The sequence below is a fragment of the Mesoplodon bidens genome (assembly GCF_964165515.1).
Source record: "Mesoplodon bidens genome assembly, contig: HAP1_SCAFFOLD_1360, whole genome shotgun sequence".
Lineage (NCBI taxonomy): Eukaryota > Metazoa > Chordata > Mammalia > Artiodactyla > Ziphiidae > Mesoplodon > Mesoplodon bidens.
Window position 1 is genome coordinate 17,354 of NW_027671619.1, and position 19,261 is coordinate 36,614.

The window sequence follows — 19,261 nt, forward strand, 5'->3', positions numbered from 1 at the left end:
CCTGGAAGGGATAAAACAAATGAGGTAGAACAGGAAGAGACAAGCAGCACTCCAAGCTCTGCTGGTCAGGGTTACCCTCCAGCGTTGCCTTAATGCTCAGAGCCACACACACCACAGTGAGCTTGGCTCCAGATCAACTACCACGCAACGAAGGTTCTGGAACATTTCCATATCTCGGGGGACCTCATTTCCACGTGACTCTCTTTCATATTCCCCTTTGTCACAGAAGGCTAGGTCCAGTGGTCCGGGTGAGATCTCGGCTCAGGCCCAAGGCTCTCAGACCTCAACGGTCTGGTCCTGCCAGGGCCCCTGTCCTCTCTGGAGACCACTCCTGGCTCTCTCTGCCGAGAAGGCGCTGCTGGCAGTACGTCCTCTAAGAGTTGAGGTCCGTCGTGCAGACCCTGAGAAAACTCCTAGGAAAAGGCTCCACCTTCTTGTTTACGTCAACAGAGCTCAATGCCTTTGGTAGTGCTGGGTGTGTCCCATTTGATGCAACTGCAGAGCCATTAGGTCAACCAGCACATGTGTGCGGCCCCTTCCCTTAGACTCCTCTGGGCCCTCGTGACATAGGCTCAGAAGACTGCCAGCCTCAAGCCTTACCTCTTCCGAGGGACGGCCACACCGTCTTCCAGGATCTTCGGTCCCATGAATCTCAGTTGCTGTTTGGAACTCAAAGGAGAGAAAAGACCCTGCCTGCGGGGTCTCTTTGGGCTGGGGCCTTCCCCCGTGGGCTGCGCTCCCTCATTCTCCTTTTCTTCTTGCTTCTCTTCCTCCTCCTCCTCCTCCTCCTCGTCGTCCTCCTCCTCCTCGTTCTCCTCCTCCTCCTCCTCGTCCTCCTCCTCAGGGGTGCTCTTGGATTCCACATTGCCCATCAGCTGGACCATGGTGAGATGAGAGACACGGCAGCTGAAGCCCTCCAGGATGCCGAACTTCACGTGCTGCTGGAGGATCTCCAAGGCGGGGAAGACCCGGCAGCAGGCCATGCACCTGAAGCCGGTCTCCATGGTCACCATCCAGTCCGCTGTCTTGGCGCTGGGTCTCTCCTCGACGGCAGGTGGCCCTGATGGGCTGCCTGGCTCGGCCCTTTCCTCATACTCTTTCTCCTCCCCAGTGGGCTCACTGTCAGACAGGAGGCTTTCGGTGGACACATCAGAAGAGGGCTCAGTGGCTACTGCGCACACATCCTCAGGAAGGGTCACTTCTTCTATCCTCAGCTGCTTTTCAGGCAACTCCAAGGGTTTCTTTGTCTTCCAGGAGACAGCGACACCCTTGTTCACTTGTACCTGCATGTAGTATATTTTCATGCCCCTTTCCTCTTTGTCTGGGTGCAGATAGTTCTTAGAGGGTGAAGAGGGTGAGGAGGAGACACAGTGTGATGGGGGAGCGGTCTCTCCTTCTCCCTGATCCTGGGCTAGGGCTGCTCTAGGCTGGGCAGTGTCTCGATGAAATCTCCGGATTCCTGAAAAAGGAAATTAAAATCATAATAACATGCATGGGCCATGCCGGAAGCTGAGGGAGCAGGTGTGGTAGACGAGAGAGGGACATTGGCACGACATAGCTATGTCGCGAGCTTGGTGTCTGTTGGCCGTAGGACGGAGTGGTGTATCTGGTGTCATCTGTGGGCTTTTCATGTGCGTGGGGGGGATACTGGAGCGGTGTCTGTATACAGGGGTGTGGAGTATGGTGGTGAGGGCTGTGGTATGTGAGGGATGCGGCTGGATGCGTGTACGACGAGGAGTGTGAGTTTGGGAATATCGGTGGTGCATTCCTTGTGGAATGGGGCTGTGGTGCAGGAGGAGAGTACTGTGGAGCACGTGCTTGGGGTTGATGTGCACTGAGAAGGGCTGTGCCTGGAGGGCGCGTGTATGTGTGAGCTGTGTGCACCTGAGCTGGATGGTCCTGCTCTCAGGCTGGAGGTGTATGATGCAGAACTCTGTCCTTCTCTGGAAGCAAAGGCAAAGACAAAGCCTACATTTTCCTCTGAAGATGCTTAATCTGGTCCCTCTTCCCTCCACCTCAAGCCCAGACCTTTCCGGCCCCTGCTCCTTGACTTCCCCACCATGGTAGTAGCAGTAGTCACACACACACACCCAGACTCAGCTGGCATCCACGCCCTCGGAACAGCTCAGCCATCCTGCCCAGGCTCCTCCACAGAGCCCTCATCACCTCTGATGACCCTGGGTTTCCTCTCAGCCTCCCTGGGATCTGTGTGCCTCCTGCCTCACAGCCAAGCACCCCCTCACCTGAGGAGCCCTGCGCCCTTACCAGCGTAGCTGAGCTTGCGCCGAGTAGAAGTACAGAAGAAGTATTTAGAGGCAGAGGAGACCTCCCCTGGCCCTGGGCTGCAGCCTTGGGCCACCACAGTGGATCCAAGCCGAGGGGGATCCTCTTGTGACTTCGAGATTCCTGAGGGAGGAATGAAAGGCTCAGGGTGGGTTCATCAGTCCTCTGTCCACAAATATTTACTGAGTGTGTGACACGTGTCAGGTGCAGTGAATACACACAGTTGAGAGTGTGGTTCCCAGTGGATACTCCAGGATTTAATTCCAATCCATACTTATTCTCTCACTGACTAGTTGGTAATGTAGGCCTCGGTGGTGACTGTGAGTGTGTGGGAAGAGTGAGTGATGTGTATCAGTTAAGTCTGTGGTAAGTGTGGGGTTGGCATGGGGAGCACAGTGCAGATGTGTCTATCTGTGTCTGTGGCCTTTGTGTGCATGGTTTCTGTTCACAAGTCAGGAATTCTGGGACATGTAACTTTTCCTCATTACATGGTGTGGCTTGTATTTATGGTGCGTGTTCATTCATTCAGTCACCAAGATTCAGTAAGCAGCTACTCCTGTGTATCCGGCACTCTTCCATTGTTGTAGTCTTTGGTAACGCTGCACATTCTAGTAGGGGAAGACACACACTAAACAAAACTACAATAAATATATAATACATCAGCTGGTGGTAAGTATATAAGGGTTGCCAGACTTAGCGAACAAGAATACAAGGCACCCAGTTAAATTTCAGTTTCAGATAAACCCAGAATACTTTTTTAGTGTAAGTATTCCCATGCAGTGTTTGGCCTGACTTAGTTTTAGTGTAAGTATGGCCCATACAATATGTGGGACATACTGATACTGAAAAATTACTTGTTGTTTATCTGGAATTCAAATTGAACTGGATAGCCCATATTTTCTCTGGCCATCCTGACCTGGGTTACTGAGACTGTGGTTTACTGTGGTTTGTACAAAGCGGGTCTGGCATTACTCAAGAATGTGTTATAAGTGTGGTGTGTATGACACGTGACTGGTTCTTATAGAGGTATTTAGAGATGGCTGAAGTTAGCTGTGTTTGTGCAAGAGTTGAGGAGATACATATATATATAGTGTGTGTGTGTGTGTGTGTGTCCTATATATATAGTGTGTGTGTCTATATACATATCTCATCTCCAGCGTTTGGTGTTAGAGGAGACGATTGTGATACAGGTGGGTTGTATGAGAACGTAGTACAGAAGGGATGCATGTATATACCTCCATGTGCTGTGTGTGGTTTACTAAGGAAGTTATATGTGGGGTGTGTGATATTTTTGCTGTATCAGAGTGTACATGGGTGTATGAGTTACTGTCTCATGAAACACCCCTAACAAGAATTCTGTATACACTCTTACGTACACCGAGTGTCAGCCAGGTCCAGGCAGGGTGACAAGAACTTTACCACGCAGACTTTATATCTGGTAAGCACTCTAACCCCATTCATCTCGCTCTTCTCTGCACTACCACACACACACACACACACACACACACACACACACACACACACACACACACACACACACACACACACACACACACACACACACACACACACACACACACAGAGTCACACACAGGAACACAGAGCAAAATATTCTGAATGGTCAGGGGCACTCATTGCCTTCCCCAGCCTGTCCCAGCCACTGCCTGGAAATCTGCCTGCTGTCTAGAGCTCCATTCCCAGGGCCCATCCTACAGTCTCCAGGGCCCTGGGCCTGGTAGGAGCTACTGGGCTCTAATCTGGGGCAGAGGCCTCTAGCTGGAGCTCTGGGGTGACCACCCCTCTCCCAGGGCAAGCTACTCGCCTACATTTAATGCACGCAGGCACCCCGTGGCCCGTGGCTCTCAGAGCTCCCCGCAGGACCCTGAGGCCATTTCTCACCCCTGCTCACGCGGTCTCAGTCTCTGGAAAACCCTTCCCTTCCCTTGATCTCCTTTGGGAAATTCTTCCTGTTGAAGGAATAAAACCTCCTTGCTTTCAATATGACACCATCCCTAGACAAACAATCTTCTTTCAAAGTGCATTCCACTTGTCAAGATATTTTTCAACAGGGCCTTCAACTCATGGGGCTTCTCTTTCCACTTTGGTAAAAGAGGCCAAGCAACTCATGGGTCTCTCTCAGCATCCTTGCATCCTTCACATCCCCCACCTCATGACCCCAGGGAAAGATCCAAGAGAATAAGAGAGAAATCGGGGACTGAGAAAAGCTGCACCTCTAGGTCTGTGCAAGCAGGATGCAGCCTGCTATGAGTCCGACAGAGCTCCAGGCCCGGCTGCCCCAGGGGAGAGTCCTCAGACCAGCGGAGCTGACCTCCCATCTCCCAGGGGGCATCTGGCCGTTCTGTGCCGTCTCACACCACAGGGACCCTCCGGATGGATACGGCAGCGTCAGTGAGACAAGGTCTCTCGCTCCCTGCTTCACAGGTGACACGTTCTCAGTCCCCCCCATCCTAGAGAAGGTTTAGTTTGGCAGAAACCCATGTGCCCCAGCATGTTGCCCCCCACATACCTCCTCCGTTCTCGGCAGTTTCCTGGGACTCTTCATTTTCCAGATGTTTCCTCTTTTGTCGCCGTTTCATGGTACCAACTAGAAGTCTCCCTTAGAAGATGCCTCAAGAGATGTCCAACTCCTCCTCTTCCCTACAGGTTGGCCCTTGTTGGCTCTTGGGCAATCCGTTGAAATGATTCAATACAAATAAAAATAGTCAAGTCTCCTAAATGGCTGAAAAACTTGTACCACTTAGTGAACCAGCAGTACTGCCTAGTGCTCACCAGGGCTGTTATGTTTGCAAGGTTGCCAGGCGCACAGTGGAATTCTGTGACCTCAGTGATGACATCAGAGCATTCCGTGGACCTAGGTGGAGCACAGTGTCTGCAATAGCACAGGCCCCATTTTCAAGAACATTTCCTTTTTCCCAGCTGAACCTTTCCCGTGAAAGGGAAAGGTTCATACCATATCTATTATAAATTGTATCATACCATGTCTATTATAAAATTCACATTTTGAGTGGAGATCTTTTCATGTCTTTTCTAGAGAGATTTAATATGAATATTTTCAGTGGTCTCCAGTTTCCCTGTGGATTATTGACATTTTAAACTCTGCACTTCAATTTTCCCTCAATACGTGTAATTTTGTCACAGCTATTTCTGTACTTAAAGATGAGGAACTATATAATTGATTTCTTCATTTTTTTCCCATCTCTTTCCAAGGTACTGCATTTGATTGTGTCTTACGAATGAGTGAAAAATGCTAGTCCTTGAGTCAGGACGTTGGGCCCTTTACCAAGTAACTCAACCTATCTGGGCTTCAGCTTCTGTATGTGCCATCAAGAGGCTTGGACTAGCTGACTTTTCAAATGCTGTGTTTCTTTGATTCACTCTCACTTACTGATCTGCCACTTAAGAAGAGGGTCTGTTCTCATAAAGTAACAACAGTCTTTTCCTAACCTTGGGTTGGGTGGAGTTTAACTGTTCGTACTCACTTTGTTAGTTATATTGCCTTCTACGTATGCTTAGCTCTAAATAATTTATATGGCTCTTGTGACAATTTTTAGATCTTCTTTTTTTCTTATTTTCTTTTACACTTTCTAATTTGTTATCGCCAGTGTAGAGGAGCCTGATTGACTTTTAAAATTTATTGATCTTGTATGTGTGTGCCTTGTTGAACCGTCTTATTAGTTCCTGCTAGTTTATCTGTGGGTTCTTTTGGGTCTCCTAGATAAATGAGCATAGGAAATGTAAATAATGTGTTCTTTGGATAAAGTTTATTTTCTTGCATCTATATATATATAGAAGCAATATGTTGAATTGATTTAAATATTTAAATACTTACATACCTGTTATCACAATCTAACGTTCTTGATCTTATTTTCTTTCAATCAATATTATGTTTTCAAGATTTATCCACGTGAATCCATATAGATCTAGGTCTTTGATTTTTGACTGCTTGATATTATTTCATCACATGCATATAGCATCATTTATTTTCCATTCAAGCATTATTGGACAATTGGATTGTTTCCCTCCCTTCTCTAGAACAAACAACATTTCCTAGAATATCCCTGAAGATGTCTGACAGTCGAGAAGGGCCAGGCTGCCCGAAGGATTGCTACTTGCTTTCAGCCACCTTCCAACAGGCCGTCTCCAGCCAGCAATTTGAAGCACAGCTGAAATGAAAACTGCCCCAAATGTGAAGATCTTAGGAGCTTCATTTTCCAGATGTTTCCTCTTTTGTCGCCGTTTCATGGTACCAACTAGAAGTCTCCCTTAGAAGATGCCTCAAGAGATGTCCAACTCCTCCTCTTCCCTACAGGTTGGCCCTTGTTGGCTCTTGGGCAATCCGTTGAAATGATTCAATACAAATAAAAATAGTCAAGTCTCCTAAATGGCTGAAAAACTTGTACCACTTAGTGAACCAGCAGTACTGCCTAGTGCTCACCAGGGCTGTTATGTTTGCAAGGTTGCCAGGCGCACAGTGGAATTCTGTGACCTCAATGATGACATCAGAGCATTCTGTGGACCTAGGTTGAGCGCAGTCTCTGCAATAGCAAGTTAAGACCTTATATGATTGTTCTATATTGTCATAAGGCATATAAGATCAAAATTATGGTAGGAACTCCGGAAGCCAATTTCAAAAACAAAACAGTTCTCAGATTATTTTGCATACACAGAAAAATTCATGAGTTTCAACAATTGAAGCTTTATTATTTATGCTGTGCTTTAACTACAGATCCATAATAGGGAGAGGGAAAATCCTGGAGCTAGAAACAAAAGTGGATATACCTACATTGTGGAGGTGTAAAAAAAAAAAGTTGCTCTTGTTGAAAAGATGCACAAGGGGAGAGAACTGAGCATAATAGCAGAGGACCCTCTGGATGTGGAACCAGTAAGGACAAAGCAGGTTTGGATGGCGTTCCATACGCAGACCAATGGTGGTATTTTTAATATAGTTGGTTAAAGGGCTTTATTTAGCAAGTTACAGTTGACCCTTGAACAATATGGTTTTGAACTGGGCAGGTCCACTTATATGCAGGGTTTTTTTTAATAGTAATTACTACAGTACTACATGATCTGTGGTTGGTTGAACCCATGGTTGCAGATACAGAGGAACCACGGTATGGAAGTCTGACCATAAGTTATTTATACAGATCTGTCTATCCATCCATCCATCCGTCCACCCATCTGTAGAGAGAGAGAGGGAGTGAGTGCACATGCTAGGTATTTACAGAAGTAGATATGGAAGTGTGAGTATATACAAACACACACATGTGTATGTGATGTATATAAGCATGTATATCCACGTTTCTATTTCAGGGCTGGAGCAAGGAAAGTGTAGAATGATCCTGGAGAAAATTTACTGTGCCAGAAAGTAGGAAAGAGTGGCGGGATGTGTAAAAAGATCCAGCTTGAAGAGACTCACACTGGGTAAATCTGAGCAATTTGGCCATAAAATAAACAATTATCATACAGAATATGAATAAAAAAAGAGGAAGGGAGGGAAGGAAGGGCTCTCATAATAGAATGCCAAACCATAAATATATAGAAGGAATGATGTAATGTAAAAATCCTTATTTACAACCATCATAGTAATGATAGGTTCTGGCAAGAGTAATCCATGAATTATAAAACTACTGGTTGAAAGTTTACAAGGAGCAGGATGCTACAAAACCCAAAGTATCTCTCCACAAAGTATTAATCACAACAAGAAATACAGTAGGTATAAATTTGGTGAACACTACCTTAGCCAAGAGATGAACATGATCAATAACAGAACAAACGAACGTTTTAGATCTCTGGGGTATGCTATACTGAGAAGGACGCAACGTTGCTTCAGTACTATTACTGACAGAAATAAAGAACCAGATCTTATCGCAAGGAAGCATCCACGTTGAGAGTCTCCTGTTTCACAGTTATGACCACAGGGAGCATAACTGGCCAAAGGTCCCAGCTGCTGCTCTTAAACCCATCACCAGGTTTGCCTGGAGGCCGGCCTTGCCCCTGATTGCTCCTAGTCAGCACAGCAGGGATCCTAAGGCAGGCCATTTCTTGGAGACCAGGATTCCTCTGTCCAGTGACCTTTTTTCAAGGACTCTGACAGCCTTGAAGGAGTTTACGTGGATGACAAGGCAGTCTCGGATGATCTACCAAATCTTTCTTCCAAATCTTCACTCAGGGTCAGACTTGCACTATGAGCTGATAGCTCCGCCAGCCTTCCAGAGCTCCCTGCCATTTCCTCTCCGATGTTTTCCCTAATGAAAGATTTGTTCATTAAAGTCTTTCTCAGCACTTTGCCGTCTAGTTCTTGGAGGACCAGGACAAACCCCAAGCCCTAGAAGCATCCCTTTTTGGCTCTTTCTAGTAACCTTCCTTTCCATATGGTAGCCACTAATTTGTAATGGTGTAGATTCACTTAGCCTATTTTGTACTTGATATAAATGGAGTCGTGTAACAGGTGCTATTTTGTGTTGGCTTCATTTGCTCCACAGTATATCCATGACATTTATCCATATTGTTGGGAGTGGATACCTTTGATTCATTTTCATTGGTGGATATTATTGCAGTGTGTAAACATATCAAAATCTATTTATTAATCCCATTATTGGTGGGTATTGGGTACTTCCCCATTCTTGGCTATCACAGTTAGTGGTGATGTGAGCAATCTAGAATGTGCCTTGTGCACTTGTTTGAGGGATATTTCTATGGGTGGAGCCAAAGGGTTCTAGGGTATATGTTCAACTTTGGTAGATACAGTTGACCCTTGAAGAATGCATGGGCATGAGGGATGCATCTGAGTCTTTTATTCCATAGATGTTTTTAAAATATCTCTCACTTTTGGCCCAAGAGTGCTGCGTTTGGGTTTACAGTGTTTCTTAACTTTAAAATAGTCCAATTTTTCAATTTTTTCTTTCACAGTTGGTGACTTTTTTGGTCTTAAGAAATTCTTCCTACTCCAAGGCAAAAAGGCTGTTATCTTACGTTTCTTTCCTAAAGCATCATTGTTTACTTTTCAAATTTAAGTCTGCAGATCTTCTGCAATTTATATTTTTATATCCTATGCAGTAATGATTAATATTTTTCCCATATGGATATCCAGCTGACTGAGAACCAATAGTTGACCCTTGGACAACATGGGTTTAAACTACACAAGTGCACTTATACGAGGATTTTTTTTAATAGTAAATACTGCACTACTTCACGATCCAAGGTTGGTTCAATCCTCAGATGCAGAATTGCCGATTATGGAGAAACCATGTACGTACAGAGGACTGGCTATAAGTTATACTTGGATTTTCAGCTTAGCAGAGGGTTGGCACCCCTAACCCCCTTGAACCCTAGTTCAAGGATCAACTGTATTAACAAGAGTTCTTTCCCCTCTCTGCTGCAGTGTTTTCTTTTCTTTCTTTTTTCTTTTGGCCGTGCTGCGTGGCTTGCAGGATCTCAGTTCCCTGACCAGGGATTGAACCAGGGTCACCACAGTGAAAGCGCCAAATCCTTACCACTAGACCACCAGGGAACTCCCTGCAGTGTTTTCTTTTTACACGTTGTTATAATGTCTGTTTCAACATGGATTTTGATGTCTATTATCTTGTCTATCCTTGAGCGAACACCAGACTATCTTATATTGTAGATTTATAGTAAGATTTAATGTGACTAATATCTTTCTTTTCATTCTTCTTTCAGATTGTCCCAGCTCTTCTTTTATTTTTTATTTTTATGTTTTTTTAGATGTTGGGGGTAGGAGTTTATGTATTTATTTTTGCTGTGTTGGGTCTTCGTTTCTGTGCGAGGGCTTTCTTTAGTTGTGGCAAGCGGGGGCCACTCTTCATCGTGGTGCGTGGGCCTCACTATCACGGCCTCTTGTTGGGGAGCACAGGCTCCAGACGCGCAGGCTCACTACGTGGCTCACGGGCCTAGTTGCTCCGTGGCATGTGGGATCTTCCCAGACCAGGGCTCAAACCCGTGTCCCCTGCATTAGCAGGCAGATTCTCAACCACTGCGCCACCAGGGAAGCCCCCAGCTCTTCTTGTAGCTCTTTGCTTTCCCACATAATATTTGTAAACATCTCATCAATTTCCAAGGGGAAAAAATGCTGGTGTTTTTATTGGGGTTTGACTGAGCCTATAGATCATTTTGAGGATTACTGATATCTTTGTAATATTGAATCTTCAAGCCATGAATATCACTATTTTTAAGAATTTCTCTTGGAGAAAAATAAAAGTGGATCCCATGTAATAAAATGTACATAAATAGACTCCAAAATATTTAAAGGACCTACATGTGAAAGATAAGTCTAGAAAGTTAATTTTTAAAAGGTAGAAATATATTTTTTCACCTGAGGAGTTTCAGAAGCACAGATATTAAGAAATTATTGGTTTATTATCTTATAATTAAAGATTTCTATTCCATGAAGAACACAATAGAAAAATTTTAGAAACACGTGCCCAATTAGGAAAGGATACTTGTAATTGGTAAAACTGAAAAGGTATTAATAATCAGAATATGTAATAGAAATGAGGAAGAAAAAGATAGCATCCACATTAGAAAATGGGGCAAAAGTTTTAAGTAGACATTTATAGATGAAGCTACCAAGCATTTGAATAAAAGATCAAACTTATTAGAAATCAGAGAAATTTAACTAAAACAAGATACTACTATACACTTAATACACTAGCAAAACGGTGATGAGTCGTCCAAATGAAGGTAAGTGGTTGCACAAAAACCTGACGTGCAACTCTTTGGTAATCTGGACTGGTGTAGCCCTTCAGGAAGTCAATCTGGCTATATTATTAAAGTATACACATTTGCTATGAAATAATTTCACTCGGGTATGTATTCCAAAGAAATTCTCAGATACGTCTATAAACAAATGTAAGAAGATGTTTACTTTATTGTCATTGGCATGGCAGTTGGAAGAGTACAGGTAAAATGTGGGTGCAGAAAATGGAACTCTATGAAACAAATTAGATAGATGGGTGAATGTTTTTTTTTGTTTGTTTGTTTTTCTGCGGTACGTGGGCCTCTCACTGTTGTGGCCTCTCCCGCTGCGGAGCACAGGCTCCGGACGTGCAGGCTCAGCAGCCATGGCTCACGGGCCCAGCCGCTCCACGGCATGTGGGATTTTCCCAGACTGGGGCATGAACCCGCGTCCCCTGCATCGGCAGGCAGACTCTCAACCACTGTGCCACCAGGGAAGCCCGGATGGGTGAATCTTAAAAATATACTCCTGAATGAAGGAAATAAACACCAGAATGAATTTTATGACACAATATTATTTATATGAATCGAAAATATACACAAGTGCACATTGTGCACAAGAACACACCCAAAAGAAAACACATCAAACAAATTAGAATGGTAGCTTACGGGGTAGAGAAGGGAGTGGAGGGTGCCACAGGGAACAGGAGGTGAATAAATAAAACTTAATCATGTTACCGTATTTCATCATGCTATATCCAAGATTTCACTTTACTTGTAGTGGAAAGAAATCCTGTGTGCTATGTTGGCTTAAGTCAGGAATAGTTCTTGGAGGATATTTTCCTGAAAGAATTTGGAACAAATTTTTGAAAAAATCTTTGTTTATACTATGGATGATCTTTTTTTGTTTGTTTTGTTTTTTTCTTTAATTTCTGTTTTGTGGGTGTGTGTGGGATCTACTTTATTTTGTATTTCATTAATCTGATCTTATATTTTTCCATCTGCCTTCTTCAGTTTTATTATTCATTTATTAACTTCCTGAAATGGATGTTTTCTGAATCAATTTTCAACTTCCTTTCTACTTTGTTTTTTTTTGTTTTGTTTTGTTTTTGTTTTCCTTGCTGTACGCGGGCCTCTCACTGTTGTGGCCTCTCCCGTTGCGGAGCACAGGCTCCGGACGCGCAGGCTCAGCGGCCATGGCTCACGGGCCCAGCCGCTCTGCGGCATGTGGGATCTTCCCGGACCAGGGCACGAACCCGTGTCCCCTGCATCGGCAGGCGGACTCTCAACCACTGCGCCACCAGGGAAGCCCCCCTTTCTACTTTAATATATGCTTTTAAGGCTCAACATTTCCCTCTATGTATGTGTTCAAATCTCCAGATCCAATTATGAATTTGAATGTTTCTCTTCATGGTTCTGTCAATTTTTGCTTTATAAAGTATCAGCTGAAGTTATTAGTTTCTGATAATTGGAAACTTTTATGACTGTGAAGTGTCCCTCCGTATGTCAAGTAATGCTTTTTCCTTCCCCTTAAAGTTCACTTGGTCAAATAGCAATGTCACAGATTTTATAATTACAGAAATAACTTGAGACCTAGGATGTTGATGTCTGTCTCTAGAAAGGATTTTCCCTTGCTTCTGCACGGGTTGTAAGATGCTAACAAAACACGTTCACCTTTACACAATCTCAGGGAATGAGGTGTTTTGGCGTTTGGCTTCAGTCCCTGCCAAAGAAAGCCCAGTTTCCTTCTCCCCTTATTCCAATGGTGAAACTCTTTGGGGTTTACCAGGAAGCCTTCGTGGCTGGTAATGCTTTTATGTCGCTTAGCCTCTTGAAGACGTCCAAAATTCTACTGAGTTTGTACGCCTTTCAATGAACAGAATCTACACTCTTCTGAAGCCTACACAGTAGAACGGCAAGACTGCCCGAGACCTTCTCAGGGATTCCGGAAAGTGAAAACCAGAGTGAAAACATGTAGTCCAGAGCTGGTGCCGGTAGACACCCCCGCACCCACCCTTGCATTCTGGGACATGTAGTCCAGAGCTCGTAAACTCGTGTAGTCCCATATACTGCAGCTACAGTAACGCCTCGCTGTAAAGGTTTACCCGCGGAATTCTGGGAAATGTGGTCCAGGAGTTCCGGGTTAGTCGCAGGCACTTCCGCCCCAGGAGGACACGTAGCAGCCATGTTTTGCGTGATGGCGGTGTTTCAGGTCCGCTCTTCACGACCCATTCAAGCTTCCCCGACATGCGCCTGGGGCCAACGTTTGCAGACCTTTCATTTGGGGAGAAAGAGGAGGGGCGGCTAAAAGCGGAGGTTTGAGGGCCTGGAGTGGTGATGTACGTCCCGCGGGCGGAGCTTCTTTGCGTTTGGTAACGTACCCGGGATGGGGTGGGCTCAGGTCGTGCCTCCTGGGGTTTGAGGGTCTCCCCGGTTTTCTTCACCCCTAACCTGACCCCGTCCCCCACCTATGAGCTAGCCCTACCGCTTCATACGGCGTCACACTGGGTGAGTTGCTTAACTCCTCTGTGCCTCCGTTGCTGTTCGGTAAAAGGGGGGAGAAAGGAATGCCTTGTTAACATAGTGTTGTGAGAAGAAACGAGATAGCACAAGTAAAAGGTCTACAACTGCCTGATACGTTGTTGGTATTAATACTACGCTAATTCGGGAGGCACCCATTTCGCAGCGGGATTCTGTGAGCCCAGGAAGCTGAATTGTCCTGGACTCCTGGCCTGTTTTGGAAGGAGAGGACTTCTAGCTGGTACGGGGGCGGAAGGGGGTGCGGTATGAATTAGTGGGGATGGAAACAACAGCCCTGGTATTTCACAGTCTCCTTTCCTTCCCCAGCCCTGGCTTCTCAAAAAGCACTGCACGGAGGAAGAGGCAACAGAGCCCCACGTGAGTAGGACTTGGCATTCTTCTACTTAAGATATTCCTATAAATTGTAGAACGTATGGGACATGGGTAACGATGATAACTGAGCCTTGGTCACTAATTTCCATTCTAAAAGCTTTATGCACATGACCACATTTCCATCAGGCAGTGGCTCTGTGAATTGGTACTGCTGTTTTCTCTACTTTAAGGCTGAGGAGCTGGGGGCAGGGAACACAACCCTGTGGGCCCATCCTCACCCCGATGGTAGGAGGCAGAGCTGGGGTTGGGACCCAGGCAGTTTGAGTCCAGCAGCTGAGTTTGCTAATCCCTTTGGTATATTCTCTTTGAGCATAGGGTACTGGCTAGAATCATATCATGAAAGTAGGTTGGGACTTAATTGTGGGGACCTTGAGAGCAAGGTTTAGGCTATTTTATGAGTTTTTAAGATAGTTTTCTCAACTGGGTCATTTATTTTATTTCAAATAATATGTATATCATAGAAGCAGCATAATCATTATGGAAAAATGCAGATATATACATAAAGAAAAATTTTAATTATCTATAACTTTAGGATGTAAAGATAGCAGTTGTTAATGTTTTAGTGCCTTTTTGTCTGGTTACTCTTTGTGTATGTTTCTGTGTAGTGGAGGCTGTTTTTTGTGGGACTGATGTTACACTGCAGTGCTACTCAAATTGTGGTCCACAAACCAGCGGCACTGGCATCACTTGGATAGAAATGCCCAGCCTTGAGCCCCATTCGAGACCTTCTGATTTATAATTTCTGCGTAGGGGGCCCAGGAGGCTGCATTCCAACAAGATCCCGCAGTAATTCACATGCACGTGAAAATTCGAGAAGCTCAAGAGAGGGTCTTTTCTGGAAACTGAGGCCGAGGAAATTGACCCTGCTGGATGTCACAGATAAAACTGAGCTGGATTCACCAAAGCCCTACTTAGTCCAATGATTTTATTCCCCCACTAATTATTGTCAACTGTCAGGGCCCCTTTCAGAATCCTGAGTTGAGCAGAAGACAGCTAGCAAGTGTAGAGTCAAAATGGAGGTCGTTAGAAGTTGTGAAGATGTCTCTCTCCCAAGCTTTGGGGAGTGGAATCATTGCCATCTTTTGTACTAGATCGAACCCGGGCCCCCTGCATTGGGAATGTGGAGTCTTATCCACTGCACCACCAGGGAAGTCTCCCATTTATTTCTTAAACTTTCCTATATTTATGATGATATAATTACAATTCAGATTCCTGTCTTTTTTCATTTGAATTAGGTATGGACTGTCAAACTATTTTTTATTGTTGTTGCAGAATCCTGGCTTTTATTAGTTCTCTTTACCTCTGTGCATAATTGTCAAAAGGGTACTTCCTGTCTAAAAAGAAACTTAACGTATTTTTATACCTTTTGTAAAAAGTTGTCCATGTCAATTTAAATATTATTGTTGCAGTCACAAAATCTTTAGGAAGACAAGCAGAGATTTTCAGAAGTCTAAAGACTCTCACATAACAGGGCAACAACGTATGACCTCCACATGTCTGACAGTCTTCTGTTGGTAGAAATCACATCTCTAAGGATAATTTCTAACTAAAATATCATCTGCTTTACCGCAGTTGCTAAGAAATAAGAAACCCTGACAGTGGTGTTCTCAGAGCTTCCTACCTTATGACGATCTCACGAGGTGGATGCCCGTGTTCTCCCCTACTGGCAGAGGACAGAACTGAGGCGAAGGGATGTGCATAATTTGCCCAGGGTGACACTGCTAGTGAATGGCGTAGCCTGATCAGAGCCCATGCCTATTGACTCCAAAACCTACTCTGACTTACATGGTCTCTGTTTACACCATACCCAGAATAAGAATGACCCCTGTGGAAGCTGCAGGCACACTGTGAGGGGGCCACTGTGTATGAATGGGCAGGTCATTCCTCACACAGCCACTGAGGGGGTTCACGGGGGCATCTGGTATCTGCGTGGGGCTCTGCTCATCAAGCATAATCAGCTGTAGCCACCCCGAGGACTGGGAGCCTTGGTAATTCACAATGAGCACCACGTGGGTTAGTGACTTCTTTTTCTTTAAACCAGTTTCCAGTTTGACTTCTTCTTTCCCTGTCTGTCTTGCTAGGACTCTGCACTGCCCCAGAAGGAGAGAGAAAATGAGCACATTCCAGGTGAGTAGAGCTTGCCTTTCTTGCTGTTAAAAACGCCATTTTTGTACTCAGGTTGGACACAGGTTTTCCTCTTTTTTTTTCTTTTTCTTTTTTTTTTTTTTTGATTGGAGTATAGTTGATTTACAATGTATTAATTTCAGGTGTACAGCAAAGTGATTCAGTTATACATATATATACATATATTTTCAGATTCTTTTCCCTTATAGGTTATTACGAAATATTGGGTATAGTTCCATATGGGTTTTCTCTTTCAAGGAGAGTCTAAGCATATGAGGACCTGAGTGTGCCATGTGTGCTTTTTTTAAAATTCCTGTTAAATTTAATTGGTTTCGGTTTTAATTTTTGTTTTATTTCATCATTTTTTTATTTTACAAGTAAAAGAAAAATTAAGGGAAATGAAGGACATCTTCCAGTCTACTGCTTACCTGCTTACAAATTAGCTGCTTTTATATTTCTGTAATCTCTTCATCATATGTATTCATGGATGCGTATTTGTATTTATAACATAGATACAGTTTTAAATTGTTTTTTTCATTTAATACTAGCTAACATTCACTTTTAATTGCTTTATCATGTTCCTGCAAACTTAGGCACCTTTTTTTTTTTTTTTTCCCCGGTATGCGGGCCTCTCACTGTTGTGGCCTCTCCCGTTGCGGGGCACAGGCTCCGGACGCGCAGGCTCAGCGGCCACGGCTCACGGGCCCAGCTGCTCTGCGGCATGTGGGATCTTCCCGGACCGGGGCACGAACCCGTGTCCCCTGCATCGGCAGGCGGACTCTCGACCACTGCGCCACCAGGGAAGCCCTGCACCTATTTTTTAAACTATTCTTTATTCACAGACATTGAGTTGAAAGACTTCTCCTGTTTTCGGAGCACTACAGTGACAGTGTTCCTGATTTAACCTTGTTCTCAAAATATCTGTTCTGAAGAATATTGCCCCTTTTTGCCCTTAACATAGTAGGTTTAGGTATTCAGAATTTAAGAGGTATGTTTTCCATGTGGTGCCTTGGATGTTTTTTGGTAGAATATCCAAATACGGCAGAGCACAGCAGGATCAAACTGCTGCTTCACGCAGAAAAAATAATGTATGGTTAGAAGTTTTCTCACGACCAGAGTTAGATTCAGTCTTCCCCATGCTTGAGTCAGACCCTTTGTGTATTTTATTTACTGGTTTGTTTCTTTTTCCATCTTCTATTTTTTTCTAATCAGAGTAATACATGACCTTAGTTTAAAAAGTCCAGTGGTACTTAAAGCACTTGTCACTGCATAGACAGCTCAGAACAATTGTATAAAGAGGTGCTTGGTTTCATCTTTGTTTTAAATATAAAGAATAGGGGTTGTGAAAAAAGGAGGAACCAACTCAGACTCACCCAGAAAACCAAGGGTCTGGAGTCAGAGTATTGCATTCAAGCGAAAGACAGAAACGGGGAAAGAGAGAGTTTTCATTCAGAGACCTGGCATGGCCTTTTGGTTAGTTTCCACAGATAACACTCCTTCTCAGCTGGTTCCCACCTCAATGAGAAAGCAGGTGCCATCAAATACTGCCAGGACTGAATTGGTAACTGTTTCTGGGGCACTTGGCAATAATAATTAAACAGTGAAAGCTTTTTAGTTCAGGATCCAGGGGTTAGAATTCTAGGGAGTTTACTTATGAGTTGTCTGAGAGCCCCAGGTAAATACACAAAGCTTTCTCTTTCATAGCTGCACGTCCGGTGAGGCTGAGGAAAGTCAGTGTGTGGCATTGGCAGGATGGAAGGAGGGGGTGCTGGGAAGTCTGCACACCTCACAGGAGCCGGAGCAACTTCCCATCCTCCTCGTCTCCTCGGGGCTGCCCCTCTTCCACTGGCCACTGGGTATAAGATTGAGGTGGTGGTGTTTGTCGTAGGAGGCGGTGACCTTCAAGGACGTGGCCGTGGCCTTCACAGAGGAGGAGCTGGGGCTGCTGGACTCGGCCCAGAGGAAGCTGTACCAGGATGTGATGGTGGAAAACTTCCGGAACCTGGTCTCAGTGGGTGAGGACAGCCTTTCTCTGCGAGTGTCTTTGTGACCTTGGTGTTTCAAGGCTTTGGGCCTCTTGAGGTGGTTCCCTGAGTTTGGGGACCAGACTTTTGCAATTCCTGTGGGACACGAGAGGATGCCTCTGGTCTTTCCAAACAGTGTGTTTCAGGTCCTTTTCAATTATTCTGTAAAAGAACTGTAAATCGACAGTATCTTGCTGTACCTTGTGTATTCTTTTTCAGATTTCCCTCCCTGCCATTAGTGGATCATAAAGCCAATTTATTGAGCCCTACGTGTGATTTTTTAATGAAATAAAAAAGTATAGAAAATATCAGAGTTTCTTAGGAAGAGTACAACACATTGCAGCAGAAACTCTGGGCGATGGCATGAGTGGTGTGAGAGCCAGTGGGAACAGATTTCATGAAAAGAGACATTGGTTAGATATAGGTCATTCAAGCTTCGTTTTAGTAATGTATACTTTTCTACCTGTGTATCTAGGTTGTGAAATAAATGCTGTTTCTTCAGTGGGTCGTGATACAAAGTTTGAAAAACACAGCTTTCAATACCTTGAATATGCAGTTGGAACTCAAATTTCTAGTAAACTTTCGCTCTAGCCCGTTCATGTTAACTTGTGACTTTGCATGTTCTCATTCTTCAAACGAGATACAAAACATATAGAAAGAGAAGAGAGGCTTTGGTTGATGAATTCAGCAACGCAGATAGAAATTTAGGTGAGAACCAAGCAGTCGTGAGTTCCTGTGGTTAGCTGTCTGTCTGTTTTGCTTCTCACCAGCCCTGTGCTGTCCATCACCTGGTCCCAGTTGGAAATCTCTTTCCAGGATTATTGCATAGTCTTTGTACTGGTCACCTGTTGCCACCCTTCTCCTCCCACAGTTTGTTCTTTAGGTGGCAAAGTGATCTTTTGTAACTTTAAGTCAGGTTATGTTCTTGTTTCAAAATTCTCTTGTGGCTTCTTTTACTTAGAATAAAAACCACTTAAAGTGGCTTCTAGAGCCTTCTGTGGGCTGCTGTTCGTTCTCCACCACCTCCCTGAATACACCACCTCTCCTCCCTCTTACCCTATCTTTTCCAGACCTGCAAAGGATGCTTCTGCCACAGAGCCTTTTCCTTGTCCTTCTCTCTGCCTGGAATGCTCTTTCACCTGTAATCTTTTAGGCCTCTACTTCTTTCAGTCAGTCACCTTAAAGATGAGGAGGTGGCTGTCCTC

General features: G+C 44.5%; 2 protein-coding genes across 4 annotated transcripts; one reads left to right on the forward strand and one right to left on the reverse strand.

The window, feature by feature from the left end:
- Positions 1–710: 710 nt before the first annotated feature.
- On the reverse strand, positions 711–4,880 carry LOC308610489 (protein FAM170A-like; the record flags this gene model as incomplete). The annotated part of the gene is made up of 2 exons (XM_081259606.1): positions 711–1,459; positions 4,811–4,880. Coding segments are annotated over 2 exons (819 nt in total), but the record flags the coding sequence as incomplete, so codon positions are not given.
- A 2,691-nt stretch (positions 4,881–7,571) lies between these two features.
- On the forward strand, positions 7,572–18,319 carry LOC308610488 (zinc finger protein-like). Of its 3 annotated transcripts, none has more exons than XR_014014562.1 (4): positions 7,572–13,756; positions 13,843–13,893; positions 15,990–16,035; positions 17,921–18,319. XR_014014562.1 is itself a non-coding variant. In XM_081259605.1 (4 exons), exons 1-4 carry the CDS (start codon positions 13,333–13,335, stop codon positions 18,080–18,082), a joined length of 294 nt encoding a protein of 97 aa, XP_081115731.1. In that variant the 5' UTR covers positions 7,576–13,332; the 3' UTR covers positions 18,083–18,319. The 3 variants fall into 3 exon arrangements, 1 of the variants encoding a protein (XP_081115731.1); XR_014014563.1 differs by having other exon boundaries at positions 7,572–13,367; positions 14,659–16,035; XM_081259605.1 differs by having other exon boundaries at positions 7,576–13,367.
- The last annotated feature ends 942 nt before the right edge of the window (positions 18,320–19,261 follow it).